This window comes from Cynara cardunculus (genome assembly GCF_001531365.2).
Source record: "Cynara cardunculus var. scolymus isolate 2C chromosome LG 11, CcrdV1, whole genome shotgun sequence".
Taxonomy (NCBI): Eukaryota; Viridiplantae; Streptophyta; class Magnoliopsida; order Asterales; family Asteraceae; genus Cynara; species Cynara cardunculus.
Genome location: NC_037538.1, coordinates 12868270 through 12891958, shown reverse-complemented (window position 1 = coordinate 12891958; position 23689 = coordinate 12868270). Strand labels below are relative to the sequence as shown.

At 33.9% G+C, this 23689-nt stretch overlaps 2 protein-coding genes across 4 annotated transcripts; one reads left to right on the top strand and one right to left on the bottom strand.

Moving 5' to 3' along the window:
• The first annotated feature begins 6646 nt into the window (after positions 1–6646).
• LOC112521193 (polygalacturonase At1g48100-like) lies at positions 6647–11700 on the top strand. The gene is made up of 7 exons (XM_025129906.1): positions 6647–6986; positions 9782–9913; positions 10043–10270; positions 10349–10393; positions 10478–10685; positions 10798–10988; positions 11119–11700. Exons 1-7 carry the CDS (start codon positions 6678–6680, stop codon positions 11509–11511), a joined length of 1506 nt encoding a protein of 501 aa, XP_024985674.1. The 5' UTR covers positions 6647–6677; the 3' UTR covers positions 11512–11700.
• Positions 11701–12416: 716 nt separating this feature from the next.
• On the bottom strand, positions 12417–23439 carry LOC112521352 (uncharacterized protein At4g10930). Of its 3 annotated transcripts, XM_025130166.1 has the most exons (18): positions 23244–23439; positions 23041–23126; positions 22373–22467; positions 22127–22217; positions 21583–21635; positions 21208–21277; positions 19915–20024; positions 19722–19787; positions 19025–19263; positions 18557–18922; positions 18333–18395; positions 18130–18202; positions 15970–16880; positions 15701–15870; positions 15542–15616; positions 14466–15452; positions 12789–13147; positions 12417–12596 (listed from the first exon to the last, which is right to left on the bottom strand). In XM_025130166.1, the coding sequence occupies exons 2-17, from the start codon at positions 23107–23109 to the stop codon at positions 12929–12931; spliced, it is 3657 nt and encodes a 1218-aa protein (XP_024985934.1). In that variant the 5' UTR covers positions 23110–23126; positions 23244–23439; the 3' UTR covers positions 12417–12596; positions 12789–12928. The 3 variants fall into 3 exon arrangements, with proteins under 3 accessions (XP_024985934.1, XP_024985932.1, XP_024985933.1); XM_025130164.1 differs by having other exon boundaries at positions 15701–16880; XM_025130165.1 differs by having other exon boundaries at positions 12417–13147; positions 15701–16880.
• Positions 23440–23689: the final 250 nt, after the last annotated feature.

The following is a 23689-nucleotide window of genomic DNA, read 5'->3' as shown; positions in this document are numbered from 1 at the left end:
CATAAATGAAAAAGACGTAACTACGTCTACGTTCTATTTTGAATCGATAAAACACTCAGAGAGAAGATGAAAATTGAAAGGGTAGGATTGTCTTGTAATTATTTAAAGCGAAAGAAACCTCTCTTTCGTCATTATGTATGGTTCTTTTTTATTCTCTCCAACTTGTAACGATCCTAATCTTAGGATAAAGTAATTAAAAACGGAAAAAAAAAACAAAGACGGACTTAAGCAAGGATTTTGTAAGGAAGTCGTAATTAATTATTTGATTCGAAAACTGGAGTAATTATTGTTCTCTTTTCTCTGTTTTTTATAGAGTGTTCAGATCAACTTGTGTGCACCTTGACTAATCTTAAAAACTGAACTGTTAGAGAACTATTCATCGTATTTCTTTTACGGTAACATTTTTATTTATTTATTTATTTATTTATTTATTTATTTATTTTGTGGGTCTAATTTATATAAAAAATGAAATATAACCCAAAAATGATATAAACGAATGAAAATAAGCACATGTAAGGCACAAATTTCATGCATATATATAAAAGGCAATGATCCTTCTTTCTGATTCTCAACAATGGCATGCTTTACCAACATGTGATCTCCTCGATCCAGGTGCGGATCCGATGTATAAGATATATACGTTACTATTTCGTTCCATCATCGTACACGTAAAAAAATTAAGGTTGTTAAAGATGCCATTGTATTATAATGTTGGGTGTCACTGTATATATTTTGAAACTACAATAACAGTACAAGTTTGTTTTGGCGTAGAGCTGTAAACAAACCGAACGAACACGAACATAGGCTTGTTTATGTTCGTTCGTTTAACTTAACCGAACAGACGTACGAACATGAACTGTAAACGAATGGAAATCTTGGTGTTCGTTCGTTTAGAAATCATGTGTGTTCGTGTTCGTTTATGTTCATTGGTCAACATGTTAAATGAACGAACATAAACGAACAGGCTTAAACGAATATAAACAAACATGTCTAAATGAATATAAATAAATGAACATCACTACTTGTCATTTGGTTAACTACTACATACCAATTATCCATAGTTTAAACACACACAAAAACAATCATCATCATTTGAACAAAAAGAACAAATCATCATCATTATTTGAACAAATAATATATAAACAAACGTTCACGAACATAAATGAATGAATAAGACTTTGTTCATATTCGTTCGTTTAACTAAACATACAAAAAAAATTGTTCATGTTCGTTCATTTATTAAATAAACGAACTTCCCGTCGAACGGTTCGTTTACAGCCTTATTTTGGTGTAGTTGGTTTGGATAACTTTTCTCCATTGCAGGCGTGGTTTGAATCCAATTTCAATCATTTTCTTAGTTTTTACCTCTAATTTCAGGTTTATTATGTTTTTTTAATCGATTAAAATACTTAAACCAAGGACCTCACATACGAAAACTAAAGAACTAACCAACAAATCAATGATAGTTTTTTTTAAAAAAATATCCTTAACTTCGTTTCTTATAGTCAAATGATACCACCACTCGAAAAAAATTCCTAGATGCTCAATCTTGGACTCACTTGGGTTAAATTGAAGTAATCGCGGGTAAAAACAAACACATGACAAGAAATTAAACCTTTAGGCCCGAAAAACGAAGAGATCTTGGGTATGAATCCAAAAATCTTGAGAACCCATATTTGCTCGACATCAAAGTCAACTTACGGTTCCCACAAATCATCGATGGTTTATAATTATTAGATTGCATGACAGACACAAAAAGACACATTGATCTTTAGGGTTTACACAGTTTTTGTACACAAATTTTTTATACATTTTCAAAGTAAATGACGAAACATATATATATATATATATATATATTGTGTATATGTATATAAATAATTGATGGTGTTTTTAAAGAATTGATTGGAGACTGACAAGTCTATAAGAGAGAAATAGGAAGGGTCACGAGAGGTCTAAAGGTTCACGTGCATTTTTCCACAAAAGGACACATTAGAAGCTCTTTAAAATACCATATCATCCTCCCATTCTTCACTAAGAGTGAGGCCAAATTAGTAATTTCATTATTGAATTTGATCGATCGCCTGTTTTTCAAGCATGAAAACCGGATACCGTTCCCCACCTTGATTAGCTAATCTACTCTGAATTAGTAATAATGTAACGACAAGTGTTACCTGCATTAATTTAAACTTTTTGCATTTAAGATATTTTTAATCAAACGAGAATTGTTTTGTTTGTGGTAACCGGAAGATCCAATCTTAATTATAAATCAAAGGTTAAATTAGAAAATTAATAATTTTGGTAATTTTAACTTAAAATATTAATTAAGAACATTTTAGGGATTTTATAAATATCCTCTATCGTCTCTCCTCTTTCCTCTCTCTGACGAATCTTATTTGTCGAACCTTATGCACCTACAAATGATGTTCACTGTGATACCCAGATATACATACAAGAGGCACAATGTGATACTTTTTGTAAAACAATGAAAATAACGAAAATGCACATTACGATACATTTCATGAAACAAATAAAATACATTGTGATACACGTGAAACATTGTGAACGTTATCACTATTAGGTAATTGATATAGTAGGTAACTAATTTTAATTTATTTCATTCTAAAATATTTAATTAGTTGTCAAAAATATAATTACTATATTTTTCTTTTAGCTTATTTAAGAAATATATTTAAATATCTTAAACGAGTGGTTGACATAGGATCTCACGGTTATCACAAACTAATCAGTTCTTCTTTAAATGGGTCCCGCATTAAACATACATGAAACTCAAACACCCCCCCATCTAACAAAGGCTAGGCGAATACATATTATCCCATAATATCTATAGAATTATAGACCTTACATCCGATATCATATGAGAATATACATAATATCTCATTAAATTAATGAGCAACAACTTCTGTTGTGATGAATCATGTTTCAAAAGCTATTGAAAAAAAGAAAGAAATGTTGTAATATATATATTTATGATCTCAATTAAAATAAATAAAATTACAAAGTAGAAGTTTAAATAAAGGAAAATTGACTCAAATGATCATTTCTCATATTTAAATTGGTCTCTTAACCATTTCTCTTATAAGTTACTTAATGTCACTATTTCCACATTTTTCAGGTCTGCAATATTAACTAAAAGACAAAAAAATTCAAATTCAACACAAAGTTTGCAAATGTGACGACTATGTCCACAATTACGACGGTAAACTGATTAAATTTGATTTTTTTTTTGTCTTTTAGCTAATATTGTATACATGAATATTACGGAAACAATGACATTTAAGTAAACTCGAGAAAAAAATGACTAAAAGATCAATTTAAATGTAAAAAATAATTATTTAAGTCGATTTTCCTTAAATAAATTATAATAAAAAAAGGTTAATTTAGAATCTCTCTTTTAAGAACACCACAAGTACAATTTGGGAAAACTGTGGGTGCATATCATTTTGAAGGGAATTTTGTGGCAGGCTGGTATTGTAGCGTACCTTTTCTGGTACAAATCGTCCTACTCACATCATCAATTAATTACAAAATTCTCCCTCATTTTTCTCAGACCGACTATTCTAAACAACGATCGTCGGAACAATAATATCTCCGCAAATCATATCACCGACACCAAAAAATAAGCTTTTACCGTTCATTTACTGATCGTTTTGGACTCACTCTGTAAAATTTAAACTCGTAACCTTTAAGAAATCCATATCAGATACGAAACCGTTCATTCAAAAGCCTTTTGGCATTGCTCGTCATGAAATCTAGTTTGAACCATAAACCGATCCAACGCTTGTATTATTTTTTGTCGGTAGATGATTCCGACAAAAATAAAAGAAAAAGAAAATGGTAAAAAGGAAGTGGGTGGTTTTATGAGCATCATTGATCGGGACTGGTTAAGAAGACAAAAGTACAAAAGTGTAAACCCAAGCTCGTGAATGGGTGCATGTGAGACATCTTACATTGACCCACTCACGTGTCTTACTCATTTTGGCCCTTTTTTAACACTAATTTTATCATAAAATTTATTTAATATAATAATATTTTCTATCATTTGTATAAAAAAAAACATTTAATTCTTTTTGTATCTACATCATTATAATTAATACATAATAAAAGACTATTTGGTAGTTGCTAAATGGTTTGATGTAGAATCACACATCAGTTTCTTTGTTATATATATATATATATTGTAACGACTTTTTTTTCAACATGATTTTAATGGGAAAAATAAAGATTTATGAGCATGTTTTTAGTTAATAGGGAATTTAATATGGAATATAGTTGTTAAAAAAGAATATTAACCCATTATTCTTAACTACAACTACAATAGTAGTAGTCGCCTGCTATTAACTGCCACTATCTTTCAGTCGTTTTTTCATTTCTCTTAATTTTATTTATTAATATCCAAATCATTATATAAAAGTATACAGATAAAAAATTGATTTTTTTGATTAACCTGGATATCCAACTCGATATGTAAGCCGACTAATCCCAAGACGATTATATGTTTCGTGGGTAGTCCGGAGTCACCACATTTGAACCTACGTGGCCATAAGAGGATTCTTATTCCTCTTTAGATTTGAACCTGAGACTTCTAGACATTTTTTGTCTTTTGGAATTTAAGCTCAAACTAATCAGATACCATATTTATGGTTTGTATACAATTATTTAAAAGATCGCATAGAAAGCATATACCTCTATTTACTTCATATTTTTTAATGCATAATTTTTAATCTTCCGTTTAATAAATATTTATTTTAGTTATCAAAACTAACGTGATAATACATGAAACTTGATTTTTTTTAATAGTACATTATTAAAAAAAATAGATGTTAAAGTGTGTATAAACTCATAAATAGACATTTTAAAGTACTTGGGATTATGTGAGACCAAAGGTTTTTTGTGAGACCCGTAAGACCAATTCTCAACCCTTGAATTAGATCTACAATATGACAATCTGAACATTCATAAATACCACGAGATTTCTCAATAATCACAAAATTGTCACCGTGCAACTTTAGACCATTAGATCATTAGCTTATAAAGTTGATCAATGAACATAAATTGGTCTTACGGGTCTCACGAAAAACCATTCGTCTTACGTGAATCCAACCCTTTTTAAAGTATAAATAATTAGTTATGGGTTTTTAAAGCATATTACTGAAAATATGAATGATTTGTTTCGGTTTTGAGTTTAATTTGTAAACTTATATAACAACCAAATGGAAATGATGTACACGCATCAATGACATGATCATAAAAATATATTTATATAAGAGTACGACTGTAAATTTGGCTATTGTACTTTGTCGAAAATAACACTATTCATTCTTACAGTTTTGAAATTAAAAGATGGTCATTATAATTTATAAAAGCGTTTAAATTTGGTCCCCCTTTCGACAGTCGCTAAAAAATTCAGTTAACATTTCTATACTTTTACCCATTTTTTTTATCTTTTAACCTATCATAGTCGATTTTATGATTTTGATCATTGTGGTTTTTGATTGGGTAAAAGACAACAAAATCGATGAAAATGCCCAATTTTTTAACGGCCGTCAGAAGGAGGAATTAAATCCGGACGTTTTTACAAATCACAATAACCATCTTGTAATTTTGAAACTATAAAGACGAAAATGGAGTTGATTGTCTTACGTTGGTTGAGGAATCCTTCTATCGAAACTTCAACCACAGGGACCAAATTTGTAGTTCACTCTTCATATAATTGATAATTTTCTTTGTAACATATAACCAATATATATTTTTGTTAATTTATGATATTTATTATATTCATACGTGATTTTATACTAAAATCATGTGTAGAATCACATATAATTCACGCGACTTTGTCCGTGACAAGGTCGTGCCCCAAGCTACTTGCTCACCTTTGCGTTAAGTCGTTAATTGTATTCCATAATTGCATGTAAAATTAAAAATCACATGTGATTGACCGTTTTCCATTATCTTATTTTGACCATATTCTCGTTTTATAATATTTCTTTAAAAAAACATAAAAACTTAGAGATGGGTTGATATATATATATATATATATATATATATATATATATAGAGAGAGAGAGAGAGAGGGGGGGGGGAGGGAGAGAGAGAGGGGGGGGGGAGGGAGAGAGAGACGAGCGATCAAATGCGAACCACCCAATTTGTACAAACCGTGCAAATCTTATTCAACCAATCATAATTTTTCATTTTGTTTATTTTTTTGTAATTATGAGAGGTTAATTAATTATTTTTATTGTAAAGAGTGTTAACCATGGATATTATCATTTATATTATTTTAATTTTAGAGAGATACATGAAACAGTTTCATTAAAATTTCATTAAGTATTATATGAAACAATTTCATAACTATATATGAAACAACTTCATCAAAAAAGTCTTATATTAAACAATTTCATGAAATTTTTTCATAAGATTAAACAATAAAATCGACGGATGAGGGTGGTTTGCACGGTTTGTACAAATTAGGTGGTTTGCATTTGATCGCTCATCTCTCTCTTTATATATATATATATATAACTATATATATAGTTATATATATATATAACTATATATATAGTTATATATATTTCGTTACTATAAATACCATATCATCCATCTCTCTGAACACACTCTCCAGTCTCCTAAACATCCTCCCTCAATTACCTCTCTCGGAAATGAGTTGTTCGAGTTTCAGAAGCTTCACATTAACGATTCTGATTGCCATTTTAGTATGGAGTTCTGCAACTCATCACACTTGCAATGCAAGAAGAGGCAGGCATTGGAGAAATCCGTCGAGTTCACTGTCCAAGAAGAAATCCGGCAACCACCACCACAACGGCGGTGGCGGTGGCGGTGCTGGTAAATCTAAATCAAAATCGAAATCATCTTCTCATTCTCATAAAACACCACCGTCAAAAGACGCAGATACATACAATGTGTTGAATTTTGGCGCCAAAGGCGATGGAACTAGCGATGATACAAAGGTCAGTGCTCTGGTTTCTTCAATTTCTAGCAAGTTTGATCACGAAAAACTTGATTTAGTTTGAATAATCTGGTTATGAAAACACTGAAATGAAAATTGATTTTAATTTTGTATATTTAAATCTTAAAAAAAAATGGTAGAAAATGAAGGGGTAGAATTGAGTGTGGATGAACCAGATGTCGACCATATGCATAATAATACATCGAAAATAAAAACAAAAAGGGGAGATGGAGGGACCACAAATAAATGATTCTGTTATTTTAGTTACAACATACGATTCTGTCCAAACCAACAACAACAAATGTAAAATCTCAACAAATAATTGTATTTTTTTTTTAATTTTAAAAAGAGCAAATTGTATGAAAAAAATAACGTATTTTAACTTGATTTCTATCTTGCATAATGTATTTTCAAGAAGTTCTATTTTGGTATCTAAGATATAAAATTTTAAACATTTATCATGTTGATGTGACGACTGATATGGTATCCAACTCAGTACTTAAATGTTTAAAATTACATTTTAGATATCAAAATAAAAGTTTTTAAAAATATGTTACAGTTAAAATATTCATGCAATTTATCATTTCAAAAATTGGCAAGCAATGTTCATAAGTGGGTGAGTTCTTATCTAGTTTTTTTTTTGTTTAATATAATTATTTTTAGTATAAAATAAATAATATTTTTATCCATAAAATTTAATCAAAGCTGTGTTGATAATTTCAACCCCTTTCAACTTTCATTTGAGATGTGAATTTTCGATTTTTTTTTAAATAAAGAAATTTATTTCATAAAATGAAAAAAAAAATGCAGTTATTTATAATTTAAAATAAAAATAAAAATCGAGTTATAAATTTTATTATTTACGTAATTAAATAAAAGTAGCAACGAATTTGTAATAAAATACTTTTATTCTAATTAGAGGATGTTACAGTATTTGTTAATTAATAATATTTATTAAATTAGGTTTTAACATATGCTTTTTTAAGATTAAAAAAAGTACAACATTTATTTGTTTTATCTAAGAGTAATCATGATAAAGTTTTATTTCATTATTTTTACGACATTTTAAACATTTAACAAAAACTGTATTATACAATCCAACTTTCTAAAGGTTAAAGATTCTAAACTTTATTAAAGACGAGATTTATTACACGGATCTAGAATGATATCTTTATGGTTGCACCGTAGCAAACAACCAAACAAAATTACATTGTGTTTGGAAAATTTTGTGCACCCATTGGCACCCCCTAAATACGCCCCCGCATATTATCGTATGTAAAAGTTATATTATCTGTACATAAACAAGATATATACTTATAAATAATTTATTATTATCTAGGCACAAGAATGGGGCAAGAACCTCAATCCCCATCCCCGTTACCCCAACGGAATTTATTTTTTTCCCGTTAATGCGAGATATTTTAAATCAAAAGTGTTAAATACCGTACCCAATCGACAATGATCCATGTTTAAATCTTACATATTTTTAAAATTTGCTTTTATGGAGCATCAAATATTCACATGTGAACAAAATCATAACATCATACGTAATTGTTTGGTCAAACAGTTACGAATTTCAACGTTTCTTGTCTAAAAAAATAAGACAACTCAACAAAAATGTATATAAGAAGAAAGATCAAAATACTATTTCTAAAGCTAAAAGATATTGAATGTAATTCTTTATAAATAATACATTTAATAATATATATATACACACAGTATATTATAAAACATTTGACAAAAACTCTTAAAAATAATTTTTTATGCATGAAGTACTGTTTATTGATGTGTATTACTTTAAAATTCAAGATTACAAGTAAATTATGCATAAGTACAGCTTATTAAAGTTTTATATTTGAATTTATGTAACTAACTGTGAATAAACATAATCAAATAGAGGATAAACATCTCATTTTAAAATATAAAAAATCTAAAATATAATTAGGATAATTATTGAGTTCTAACAGAATACTTAATTATTATTTTTATAAAAAAATATTATTAAATCTAAATTAAGTTACTTCGTTACAATAAATTAAATTATAATAAAAAATTAAAATTTTTAAAAAAATACACAAATAAAAAATTTTAAATAGTTAATTGATACTAATATTAATATATTTTTTGTAAATTTTATATGATATTTTCAAATTTAATTCAAAAATAAAAACATTATCGCTTTCTTAAAACTACATAAAATCGTATTATCGACATGGATAAAAAATAAAATGAAACATTAAAATGGAAATGTGTGTGTCTGGGGTTTAGGTTCACGTAAGACCAAACTGTTTTCGTGGGACTTGTAAAATTATTTTATTACATTTGAAACTTTGCAGTGAAACAATGTGAAAGTAAAACAAATTTGAACATTCACAATAAAAACATTAAGAAAGTTGTCTTCACAGTGTTTTGCTGTGAAATTTTAAGTGTAAAAATATGGTCTAATGGATCTCCAGAAACAGACTGTTCTCACGTGATTCTAAATATATATATATATATATACACGCACACACACAAAAAATATGCGGTGATCACGTCACCCATCCCCGGTTTTTAACTTCCAAGATCCCGTCCCCATCCTCATTCCCCGGTTTTACCGAGAATCTTTGTTCCCATAAGGACGAGTATACCGAGTTTTATAATAGGACGGGTCTCATTCCCATATATAATAATATCAACTATTTTTTTATCTGACTTGTGTTTGAGAACATAAAAATTAGGGTTTGTTGATCTTTAAAAAATATTATTTCAATTTAAAAATATTAATATTTATTGTAAATATTGTGTTTGAAACAGGCATTTGAAGGTGCTTGGGCAGCTGCATGTAAAGTGAAGGGATCAAAAATCATTGTGCCATCACCATACAAGTTCCTTGTGGGCCCCATTACCTTTTCTGGTCCTTATTGCCAGCAAAACATTATTTTTCAGGTCAATATTTTCACTCTCTACCCCCACAAATTAAAAATCCAGCAACTTCAGTCCCTAAGCTTTAAAAATCTTTTCATTCATTGCTTTACTACAAATTATGCATCATTTTAAGTTAGATTATTTTGACAGGTTGATGGTACCATAATTGCTCCATCAAACTTCAAATCCTATGGATCAGGGCTATTTCAATGGATCTTGTTCACAAAACTAGTAGGACTCACCATTCAAGGTGGAGGTACCATCGACGGCAGTGGTTCAATCTGGTGGAAAGATTTTCCGGCCAACGATCCGTTCGATGATCAACTCAAACTAATAGCCCCCACCAACGGCACAATCAATCAAACCTCCCATTCTTCGGTAATCCATTCTTCCTACCACGTTTTTCCATTCCACAATTCGCGACACTTTCTTTTGACATTCTTGACTCGACAATAGATAAGCGACTCGCTTGGAGGGAAAATGCCAAGCATAAAGCCAACTGTAAGTATCGTTTACAGACTTATTTACCCCTGAAATACGACAATGTTTTTGTTATGGGTCTTGAAGATCTATGTGTTGAAACAGGCATTGAGGTTTTATGGGAGCTTTGATGTAACGGTCACGGGCATAAAGATTCAAAACAGCCCTCAGTGTCACCTGAAGTTCGACAATTGTGTGGGAGTCTCAGTATATGACTTCAGTGTCTCGTCTCCTGCTGATAGCCCGAATACAGACGGGATTCATCTACAGAATTCTAAGGATGTCTTGATCCACACCACCGATCTCTCGTGTGGTAATTACTCTCCATTTATTGTTTCTATTAGAGTCTCATATCAACCTCTGTATATGTTGGAACCTCCATTCAAGAATCTTGATGGGTATATACATACACACGCAATGTGCAGGAGACGATTGTGTTTCTATACAGACCGGATGTTCAAACATATACATACACAATGTGAATTGCGGACCAGGTCATGGGATCAGTATCGGAGGTTTAGGAAAAGAAAACACGAAAGCTTGTGTCTCGAATGTCACGGTTCGAGATGTTGTGATGCATAACACCATGAATGGTGTCCGAATCAAAACATGGCAGGTAACGGTCATCTTTGACAACTAACTTTTTAGCTAGTTTGCTAAACATAGCTACGGTGATCTGTTTGTTCTATAGTGTGTTTTAGTTCTTGAAAAAAGACACATTTTGACTTTTAAGATCAAATACGCAGGGTGGATCAGGGTCGGTCCAAGGAGTAATGTTCTCAAACATTCAAGTTTCCGAAGTCCAATTACCCATAGTAATCGATCAATTCTACTGCGACAAAACCACCTGTAAAAACCAATCATCTGCAGTCGCTTTATCGGGGATCACCTACGAAAGGATCAAAGGAACCTATACAGTCAAACCGGTGCATTTCGCGTGTAGCGACAGCATGCCGTGCACCGATGTGAATCTAAACGGTATAAACCTAAAACCAGTTCAAGAACGGTACCATCTATATGACCCATTCTGCTGGAAGACGTTTGGAGAGCTGGTATCGCCAGCGGTGCCGCCGGTCGAGTGTCTACAAATCGGGAAGCCATCAAGCAGCCATGTGCAGGCTGATCATGATACATGTTAATGAAGGCAGGCCTTCAACAAAATGCATATTCTTTGTAGTAATTAATGCATAGATTATATACAGATATGTTAGTAGTGTTGTAAGATGTTGATACCATGGCTGACAGCTATGGTGTCATATATGGAGATATAAGTGTTTGTTTTTGGTTGTGTGAGATAAATAAATCAGAAATTTCTTCAGAGTTATATAGTTTGGAATGTATTGTTTCTTATTCATACACAATAAAAAGATAAAAATGAAGGGCCAAAAATTACATTCTTGTGATTTATATGATTCTAGGTTTTTGAAACCACTAAGGCTTTTAACCAGTCCAGTTTTTCCAGACCAAACTACAAATTTCTGCTAAATTTAGGGGCAGTTTACCAAACGCTTACTCGAGTAAGTGAACACCAAATCACATTACCTTACCGGATGAATATGGTAAGGATCAATAATTTTACCCAGTAAGAGCGAGACAAGGACCAAGAGTCTTACCCGGTAAGTGAGGGCGACGACTCTTACCATGGTAAGAGCTTACCGGGTAAATTGTTGCATACAATACCGTTTTGGTGGACTAAAATCTTATCCGATAAGTAAATGATAATGTTAAACTTTACCGGTAAGAGCTTACCGGGTAAGCGTTTGGTAAACGGCCCCTTAGTTCTATGGTTTAAATGTATGACATTTTCAAGGCAATCAGTTACCAAATCGAAACAACGAACAAAGATAATGAGAGTTTGCTAATCAAATTAAACTTCGAAGTTGTAATTTGGTATCAGACTCTACAAACAGAACAAGGTTAAGAAATTTTGAAATGTCCAAAAACTAAACCAAACTTAGCCAATTTGATTTGTTCCGGATTGGTTTATGGTTTCCTGATTCAGACGTTCACCCTCGAGATCTTGTGGTACATCTTCTATAGTCGTAAAATCGAAATAGTTTTCATTTTATAGTACTGTTTTTTGAAACAGAAAAAGGTATTTTCCAGAAGGGAAGGAGTCATATACAGTATGTGTTTTTCGTGTAATAATTACATCTCAGTCAACACATACCTCTAATTCCCTTTCAATCATTTGCTCCTGTTTCTTCTGCTACTGAACCCAAAACTGAAACAAGAACGAAGATTAAGTTCTTTAGAAACCGTACAGTTTATTGTTATATTCTACTTTTGGGTAGCCTCAACAAGATTTAATCGTAAGACTTTTGAAGCTCGAAAGACGAGCAAGAGTGAGCACACTGTTTTCAGAAATCTTTAGCAAACACATTTTTTTTTAATCTTGACTGTCGTAATTTTTTACCTTTCGGGCAGCCTGCTGGACAAGATTTTGTCATACACATTCTTCAGAAATTTTGGAACCCGAAACTGATGCAAGTGCTTTTCTAATCATTGGCACTGGAACAAGAGCGGATACGGACTTCTTCAGAAATCTTATGGATTCTATTTGTTATTTTCTACCTTTTGGGCGGCTTCAACATACTGTTGTGCAAGTTTCTTAACTTTCTCCCCTTCCTTAATGAGGAAATTGGCGTTGGTATCTTTGGAATGGTACTTCATGATTTTGTCAGTTGTTTTCCCGACAGCCCATCTGTATTGGTCAACTGTGATCACCCCACTCTTGCACAATGGTCTGATGTGCTCTTTAATGTATGCTTCAACCTGCAAATTGCTTACCAAGCCACGATCAGCTTAACGAGAATCTGCAACAAATACTCCCTTTGTCCCGTGAAAAACTAAATTTACCAATATGCCAATTGTCATCATTGCATATAGATATGGGCAAAAAGACCAGACTTTTCGGGCCTCCGTTTAGACTGCTTTGACCAGATCGTTGACCATACCAGATTTCTCTGGACCGGTACGTGCCTATCTCTAATTGCATACAAATAATGATATTGACTTGGATTCAAGACACAAGGTATTTAAGAGAGTGATAAACTTCCAAACTATCATGCTAGGCTTTTGGTTCCAAATTGTTCTTACGAAGATAAAGGAAAGAAAAGCCCCAATCGAATGAGAAAAATTTGGACAGCAATTGCCAAGTAAGATGGTTATTTTTTGCATTAAAAATAACTCATCTGAACTCAAAATGTCAATGTGGACTTTCTTGGTATGGAGATAATAAAATACAGAGACCAACTGCAACTGGGTTAACCATCTCCTACAACAGTTAACCAGTAGTTAGTAAAGAGTTCTAAAGATGTCTTTTACAGACTCCTTTAAGTCAGCTGAGTAGTTTAGCTTCTTGTCAACTTAAAGCCATATTGACTATGGTTAGAATGACGGGACGAGAAAGAACATCATCCAAACACCGTCCTAAAATACTACCTCCATTGAAAAGGAGGATTCACATTTGTCAAATGGTTAACTTTTTAACTTCAAAAATTAATAAGAATTGTATTGGTTGTAGATTGAAAAATGATTACATTAAACTATTCTAGTGTATTAAGGTAATACTCCCGCCTTCCCAGAAAAGAGCTTTGTTTAAATGTAGAAGGAATTTTTTGGACAATTATTTAACATGATGAAATACAAATCAAGAAAATGACTCTTTATCCTATCTTCAAAAAGGAAGGGTAGTCAAGGAACATCAAATTTATGTTAATGTTATTCGAGAGCTTTAGACAAAGAAGATTGTAAAGGAGACTCTCCCTTTGGGATGGAGGAAATAAACTTTTAGATGACAAAAAATGAAAACATCCAACTATTTGCTCTAGCTCTTGCACAAGCCGGGCGTCTTCACGGAAACAGTCGCTCTACCCTGTTGGGTAGAGGTCAGGTCTGCGTACACCGCCCCAACAAAAACAAAACCCTACTTTCGAGTAGGGATTTACTGGGTCTGTTTGGTTTGGTTTTAGGTGACCTGAATTTTTAAAACAATCATGGACTTGTTATGCAACAGAGGGAATACGTTGGGGTTCAATTTTCACCGAAAGCAAAAGGAAATTCTACCACAATGAACAAAGACATTACTAACCTTCTTAAACACAGAACTGCATTTATCAGACTGTTGCTTCTTGTCGGCATGTGATTTCTTTTCCTTTGTTTGTACAGTTTCTAGAGGCTTGGGGGGCAAATCTGTCCCACCAGATGAGTGGCTGACTATAGCTGGGACTGCTGAATTGTCTGAACAATTCCCATTAGGTAGTTCAGATGCCTCGGCTGCTAGGTTTGGTCCTAGGTCGTCTTTTACTTCTGCAACATTGTTTTCAGTTATTAAATCAAGCGACTTTATTGCTGGGTACTTGTTAACGAGAGGTTCTTTATCAGGGCCATATAATTCTTCACATTCACCAAGAATTTCCTCTTCACCTGCAGGTAGTGAGCTTATACAAGGGCTTTTTTCTTTCGTGTTGTCTTCATTCGAGTTTTCCACCACTATAGGTGCTTCAAGATCCTCAGAACGCCAAGCACTATCTGACCTATCAGACTCGAATGTAGAGAAAACCATTTTTATTTTTGTATCAACTTCTTGAAGCTTGGAGGTTTTAATTGCACCAGCACCAACAAAGTCATCGTCCTCCAGATCATACTCAAAATCGCCATATATATCAAGTTCTGGTTGAGAATCTATTTCGAAGACATTATCAGGACCATCTTCTTTTGTATCCCCTTTTATATGATATGGACTATCTGGAGGAGAGTCAGACAAGAGACCAGCATTTCTAAGTGCTTCATCCACATCAGCACTGGTGGGAACATCATTGGTAGCTGTTTCTGAGTTGTCATCAAGGACAGCTGTAGGTTTTAAGTCGGGGCCTATAGTAGAATCCATATTATCTGATCGGTTTAGTAACTCCTGTGAACACAAATTGACATATACTAGCTTGCTGTTTGATCTATCAGCAACTGATTTTTCAACATTGATGGCGTCTGCAACAGCCAACTCTATTTCTGCAGTCGGGCGACTGACTGGCAAGTTTGTTTTTTTCAAAAAATGCTCCGTGAGGCGGTAAAGTTGAGCCTAAAGAATCAACAGTTAGAAACAATCTATAAGTTATTTCCAGTATTCTACAACAGCCTCAGTGTATGTAATTCGAGAAGAGAACATACCTGCCTAATTGAAATTGGGATTTTGTTATGCCGACTAGGTGCCAAAATTGGCCGCATATCTGCAGGCAGTTTAGCCTGCACAAAAAGAAAATAAGAAATTTGACCATATGAAGAAGACCAATGCTATCTGCAAGAGTAAATAACAAAATCTTGACATACCAGTAGAGGATAATTTCCTTTAAGTACCGCATTATCTTGTCCCTGTGAGGAATTGTTGCCTGAGACAGCAGTCTTCCTTGCAAGAACTTCCAGAGCCCATTTCTTTTTGTCAACTTTGATGTTATTTGATCCACTACTTGATTCCTTCTGGGTATTCTTAGAGGAACCACCTACAGATTTGGATGACCGGTCTGAGCTCTTTTTTGGATTTACTTTCCTGGTAGCCGGTTCATCCTTTTTGCCTGGAACAATAATCTTGGTCTCCTTACCATCAACCAAACCATCAGTTGGTTGCACAGAAGACTTGATTATTTCTGCAGGTTTACTGCAAGAATCACCTGCAGAGAGTATTGGAGCTTCCAGGGCCGAAAGAGGTTTGATATCATTCTTCCTTGGAAAAACAGATGCATCTGCAACATACAACCTTGAAAGAATGGAAGTAGGGGCCTCTATGATACTTTCTTTTTTGATCTCCATGACCTCAGGGCCCTTTCTTAGGAGATCAAGAACAGATTTCAACGTTTCAATTTTTTCAGGCTTTGATACTTTCGAGCAACGGTGCTTCCAAAATTCAATCTCACAATCACGGGTCCATGCTCGTTTTCGCTTTCCACCAATTCCATAAATTTTTTTGGTTAGATTCTCACGTACAGTTCCCTTCTGCAACAAGGCCTTCTTGGCTTTCACATCCAAGGGTGGTGGTCTATTTGTTTCAGTTGTTTGCCCTGCCAAAGCAGTTCTGAATGCAGACAAAAGCTTTGGATCAAAAAGATTTTCTCCGAGCTCTTTAGATGATCTGTTACGTATAGCATCTCTAATTTCTTTCCTCAAACTCTGAACTACCACCGACGACTCTTTATCCTCGGTTGCTCTTCTCACTATCTTTTTTATCCTCAACCCAGATGAGGTTTCTTTGTCTTCAGAAGACTTATCAGCAAGATTTGCAAGTCGATTTGCAGATCTGTGGTATGTCCCCTGAACTATATCTCTTATATCAGTGCCGATCTTTCGCTTCCTCACAATGCTGCCTCCACAACTAGCAGTATTCAAATTTTTAGAGCCATCGGGAACAGATTCATTGGCTTCATGAACAAATTGAGCAACTCGACTTCTCTCTGTTTTGACAATCTTTGCAGACTTACTGTTCTGCATCTTCGCTTTGGTTTCCCCTTCCTTGGCACTTCAACAAGTATAAAATTATATATCAGATATAAGAGAAAGATGCACAAACTAAAAAGCTCCGAAAGATTGCACAACCATCAATATATGATATTGAAACCTAAATGAGTAAGCACTGCTAATCAGAAGGATAGTGATGGAGGATATGTTACGTTAAACCGTACTGTCTTGTTACACTAGTACACAATACTAGTGCTCAAATGATGTTTTACAATACGACAGAAAATGTCTCCTACTTGTAGTGTCCATCTAGGTATTTCACCGCCTTCACATTATTTAAAAAAGAAATGGCATCTGTACAATTATTTATCCGTCACCTTTTACTTTCACTGTGGCTTCTGGCCAATTACCTCAACTCGGAATTCAAATTGGCATTCTTGATAGTGTACTGGCCTACTGGGAGCATGAACAGACAAATTATATGGATATTCAAGATGAATGTAAAAAATGAAAAAAATCCTGTCTATGCTGGAACAAGTAGACCAATTTCTAAGCCTATTTGACCTCACAAGGGAGTTTATTATACAAAAGTCATGTGCACCAGTTAGGGTCAGACCACCCACCACAAAACCAATTTCAACGGATAATGCAACTAACCTCTTATGCAGCTGTTTCGACTTTTAGACTCTAACATAGGACATTAAGTCCCAATACAATTCTCATGTGCAAGTTTTTATGTAGGCTCTGCTTTGTGTGTTAAAGTGGAGGCTAGCTCATTTTTAAAGGTCCATCTTATTTCCTATGATACCACAAGGAAGCATCGATAGAAATAGCGGTAGAGAGACTTTAATCTAGTATGTAGCTGTATTATCATATTCTGTTAGTAATTTATGTTCGCCACCTATAATTCTGCTTGTTGAGTAATTTATCTTCACCACTGATAATTCCCCTGAGATTCCTATCTCATGCAGTTAACTATTTGTAACATAGCATCCTTCTCTTCATGACCCAACTGTCGCTAGCCAATCCAAAAAAAAAAAAAAACTGTCACCAGCCAACTTGCTTGTGCTTTCAAATTCATGTACAGAACTATTCAACTCGCCCAAGTATTAGAAGGTATGACGTATGCTCCCTGAAAAACACCTATAACCATATGATTCTGAAAAACACTTATGTGAGTATGTACCCGCCTTCATGGCCACTAAAAGCCCCTTAATAGCAGAGTTTATGAAATACAAGCATCAAGGCATACAACCACAGCTTTGTGATATCAGTATCAAAACAAAGACGTAGCAAGCGAGAAAAAGGACCTGTAATCTCTTTGCTTTCTTTTTGCACCTGTAATTCCACCAGCTTTTTCCTTCTTGTCAGGGTTTTTGTCAGCTGAAAGCAATTAAGAGGTGAAAGTAAGCAACAGTTAAGTGAGAACTTTTTCATAACACCAAAAGGCCCGTTTAAGGACACAAGGGTTTCTCATTCTGCAGTTTCAGGAAAACAGCTCAGGAGTTCATACCTGGTAGCCTACATTCTCTAGAAACATTCTTCTCTTCCACTTCTCCAGTTGTTTTGTATTCATCTAGGTAATCATAAATATTGAAGCTATAAGTTTAGGAAAAGCAAAGAAGATATGATGTTTGAAGATATATATTTTCAATTATCAATGTCAACTAGCATCAAGTAGGACACACTTGATACAGGAAACACAACATGGATGAAGAAGCACGTAAGCATAAATACCAGACAGAGGGTCCACAGATGAAGCAATATGGGAACCAGATTCAAGAGATTTGTTATTGCAGTATTCATCATACAATCCAGGAGTTCTCAATCCATCAATGACACTTGGTTCACTCCCTTCTTCTTTGAAGTTTCTGCTTAACCCAGAGAGCTGAGAGGATTCTGAAACCAATGTAGAGGCTGTCACTTGTGATAAAGGAAGATCTAGTTCCACTGCCTCTATCTTTGGTTTCTTGATAATTTTCTCAGCCAACTGTTTTTCCAATTTGCAATTCTCATTACTGGAAGTTTTTTCAATCCCCATGTCTTCACAAACATCTGAACCTGGCAAAACTATCTGATTCGTTTCTTCTTTCTCTTGATTCCCTTCAGACAATAGGAGAAGCAGAATCTTTAGCGATAACAAATATAGAAACATGATATGTCCCAGCATGCAATCATGGACACCTTAATAACATTCGATCATACCGATTTTTAAGTCCTTGCTCATAGTTACGCTTGACAGCATGTTTTCACTGGGTACTTGGGTCTGTTGATTTCCATCAATGATTGAGACAACAACAGCTGTCTCTCCTGCATCAGCCACAGATACAGACACGTTCATGGGGAAAGTAACATTTGCTAAATGCTCAAGGCTGGAACTTTCTCGACCATAGTTGTTGCTTGGTCCCACTTCCAATTTTTGTAATGTTTCATCAACTGAACACCTGCATACACAATTGAAGTATATTATCTATGTAATGAAATGATAGTTTGGAAAGAATAACAGACACAATCTAAACTAGAGGTGCATAACTGAATTTTACATCAGAAAAATAATCGCTTCTTTATTAGATCAACAGACCACCAACATTCAAACTGGGGCATGCATGACCAAGAGAACGCCAAATACAGGAGCCACAAATTCCAAGGAATGGTTTACGTTTCCAACGACAGGAGCAAGAATTGTTTCTGATAGAAATTATTTCAACTTGATAATATGTTCTAAGGTAAACATCTATACAATATATCAACATAATGAAAAGAGTAAGTGAGTAGAAACTACTTCCATGTCCTTGAATCAGCAGTGGTTTCCAACCTTCCAATTCAAAGAAAGAGTTCTGTTTTGTAGTCAAAGTTTTTGTTCAGATTAAAACTTGCCTCATACAAAACATATAAATAGTACCTTGGGCACAGCCATGAACTCTCGCAACTCCCTTCCGGATCAAATCCAACACATATAGCATGATACCTATTTTCATGAAGTCAAAAACCAATTAGCACCCTTAAGGATAAACAGCTCGGTGAAAGGATATAGTAAAGTAGAACTCCATATTTCTTATGTACAAAGATTATCAATTTAACAACAAAAAGCATACCACAGATCACATGAATCACAAGCGATTGATGTATCAAGGTTTGGATCTTCTTCAACATTTGCTGATTGGCCTCGAATTTTGCAGCTGTCTCCTTCCAAACAGCTGACTGCCTATATGATGACAGAAGCATAAAGAAACACGGCCAAAAGACCATGAGGATGTAGATATATTACAGACAGTATCAACGCCAATAAAAGGGAAGCTTCGTTAAAATTTCTAAGAGCACACTGATCTTCTTGAGAGTCAAATCTTTATCCTTGGGGATCAGATAGCAAATAACAGTTCTAAGTTCTCTAAACATGAATATGAGAATAGCAAATGCTGAACCTCTCACAATTTCTACTCCATCACAATCATTACTCATGTTGTATTATTTTCTGATGATCAAATAGAGGATTAATTGTCTCTCTTCACAGTTGACACACAACATCTGAGTACAGGAATTTCTATTTCCATAGGGGAGCCATGATAGGAACAAAAAAACGAGTCATGGTGCACTGGAGAGCAGGTAAGTAAGTCTTATTTCAGAATAAGTACACTGGTGATAGTACTGGCTTTGGTTATCTAGTTGTAGTGCAGCAGGTTTTGTTCTTAATGGACAAGATATGCTGACATAAGCAAGAAGCCAACAAAGAAGCAACCAGGACACAAACCAGATCTGTCACCACTCATTTGCTCCTGTTTATGTAGTCTATGCCCAATATTTTGTGTTGTAAAGCAAGCAGTTTTCCGTCTTAAAGGAAAACAGAAGAAAAGGAGAACCAAAGGAAAACAAAAAGTAAGAAGAAACAAATCATATTGTTTAAAGAAGCCATCTTCTCTATTGTATATTGAAAGAAATCAAGTTAATCTTTAAGATGTCTGTTCAGTATCTTTCAGGTTTCAACCCACCTAAATGACTTTACACCCTTCTCACTTGTCAATCAAGAAGATACACACTACAGCACTAATTCTCCTCAATTACTAGCAGCCTTCTACCAAACATCCACAATCTTAACCATTCCTTCTTATCACAAACCCTCCTTTGAAATTTCAGTTCTTCCACACTTTTTAAGCACATTTTCCAAGTGAGCATGTTCTGAATAATGATGCATGACTGGCCTCACAAGCATCAAATACGAAATTTCAAGCAGCCGACTAGATTTTTGAAGGTTTGCTTATGTTCAACACACCAAATTATAGTATAATCAAGTAATCAACATCTTCATTCATTTTAGTGATATATCCACAGCTTGTTTGACTAACAAATATTGCTTCTGATTCTGGAACTAGGTTCCTTTGAATGGAACTTACATTTTCATCAATATAGTATGATGGAAAAGAAAGAGTGTTACTCTTTCCTTCAACGCACCAGTCCTCATCCCTGCATTGGAGAGATAAAAGGAAGTCGCATTAGATGGAAGAACATCAAGATCAAAAACACAATATATTGCCAACAGTTCAAAAAGAAGCTGAAATCTTCCCAGTGATATAGTGGCCCTCAGCTCGTCATGGTAAAGCAGGTGTGATAGTTATCATTATAACAAGATGAGCAAAGAAACACCAGCCTCACAGACTGACAACAAAGTAGATTAAATCTTTGCAGATTGCAGTCAGTCATATGGTCTTGAAGTCCTCTATAATGCCAGTAAAGGGGGAGAGTGTAAGGTAACACATGAAAACTAGTACCTTGAATATGAACCATCATCATCAGGTTGAATGCTTCCAATAGTATCATATACCTTCATAACAATCAAATTGAGGAATAAGCATCACTGCATCAGAAATCTCCATATTTTTTCATTCCTTCAATTTTAATACTGTTTACTGTACTCTCTTATAGAGATAGAGAGAAATAGACCAAGAGGAGGTCACACAAACTACATGACGGGCATGTCAATTGGTCCTGCCACCTTAGCATGTTTATCTCTTAATGGCTTCTTAAAGAGTAAGTGAATCGGCTCTTTATGGGAGTAAGAAAGCAGTTACTCATGCAGTGCAGACAATTATGTATTTTGCTTATTTACAACACACTCCTAAAGTGTTAGGATCCTCCAAGGATCACATAATCAAGAGATGGAAATTTGATTGAGCATCACCAAGTGCCAATGTACAATGAAGCTGGGTGGAATAATGGAGGAGACAGCAATCAAAGTAAAGAGGTATTTTAATTAATAATTCATGAATGAAGAAGAAGCCATAGTAGAACAAAATCAGAAAGTTGATAACTCACAGGAACACAAGTAATCAACTGAAATTCATTCTGGCAAAGTGGACAAAGGTTGGTGATACTAGCCCAGTTGTCAATGCATGAAAAACAGAACCTGAATTTGAAGGAATGACGAATTTAGTCACAGAATATCTCTGATGAAGTAACATCAATGGCAGTCATGTTAAGCAATGATGATATATCATCAATTATGCTTACCCCACAACCCCAAATATAAAAAAAATCGATGATATAAGATAAGGTATATACCAGTGCTGACAGCAATCTAAAACTCCTCTGTCAACAACAACATCCATGCAAATCCCACATCTTTGACCTTCATCACCATCATAAACAAGAGGCTCCTGCATTTAAACAAAAATTGAGAAGGCACACATCCAAAACAGCACCAATACGAATTCTGGCACATCCGAATCTTTATTTCTTCAATAACCGAGTGAGTACAACATATTCCAAACGAGTGAGTACAACAAATTCCAACTATAAAATGATTACCAACATGGCATCACGCATTTATATTAGTCAGATTCAATCAATATGATATAACACCGATCTAGCATAAACATAATCCCACCGCTCCAGTGGGTAGAAATACATTTCACTATTACATTCCAAACTGTTGTTATGTATTTTTTTTAAATAACATTGTAGACTTTTCAATTTGGAGCAGCTATCATATGAACTTAGTCATAACATTTTTGTTAAAATTTCAAGCAGTCGTAACAACTTTGAAGTTGAAATGAGTCCATTTTACCTTTGGAAGTCCACTTGTTTATCCTTCCCATGAACGGAAGGAGTAAGCTTTAGCACTTCCACGATCAATATTAAAAAATGCTAAAACAACATCGCCGAGATAACTCTACTTATAGACATTAAAATAAAACTGAATAAATATAACGAAGATAACAGATACTCACATTATCCATAACTTCAGCTCCAAAAGCATAATCATCCTCGGCGCAGTCAGTGAACAGTTCAAATTCCATCTTTTGTTCATAAAAACCTGAAAATAGAGCAATCGATAAAGAAAGATTTCGAATTCCATGATCATCATTCATCAACAATGTTATAAGAAATAAATAAAAAATTATGATGAAATTTTTAATGTTGATCGACGTACCTAGGGTTGCTGAAATCGGTTTACATGCAAATTAACGGAGATATTTCTACTTCCAGATTCAACACGAAGATGATTCTCCGAAATTTATTTGCGTTTTTGGGGGAATAATCGAAGAAGATGAACGCTACGTACAACAAATTGAAGCAGGGAAGAGAGATAGAAGGAGGATGCGTTTGGCTTAAGTGTCTGACTAACGTTTGATGACGATACTTCGTTAGTATCTTGTTATCTATATTTATATCTATCTATATCTATACTATTTTTATAAATCAGATTTATCAAAAGTATTAAAATAATTTTTAAGATACAAAATATTATACATTTATGCACAAAGTTTAAAAGTCCTAAAAACAGCTCATCTATACTATATTATAAAACATTTGGCTAAAACTCTTAAAAACTCTTAAACTCTTAAAACTCTTAAACTCTTAAAAACTCTTAAACTC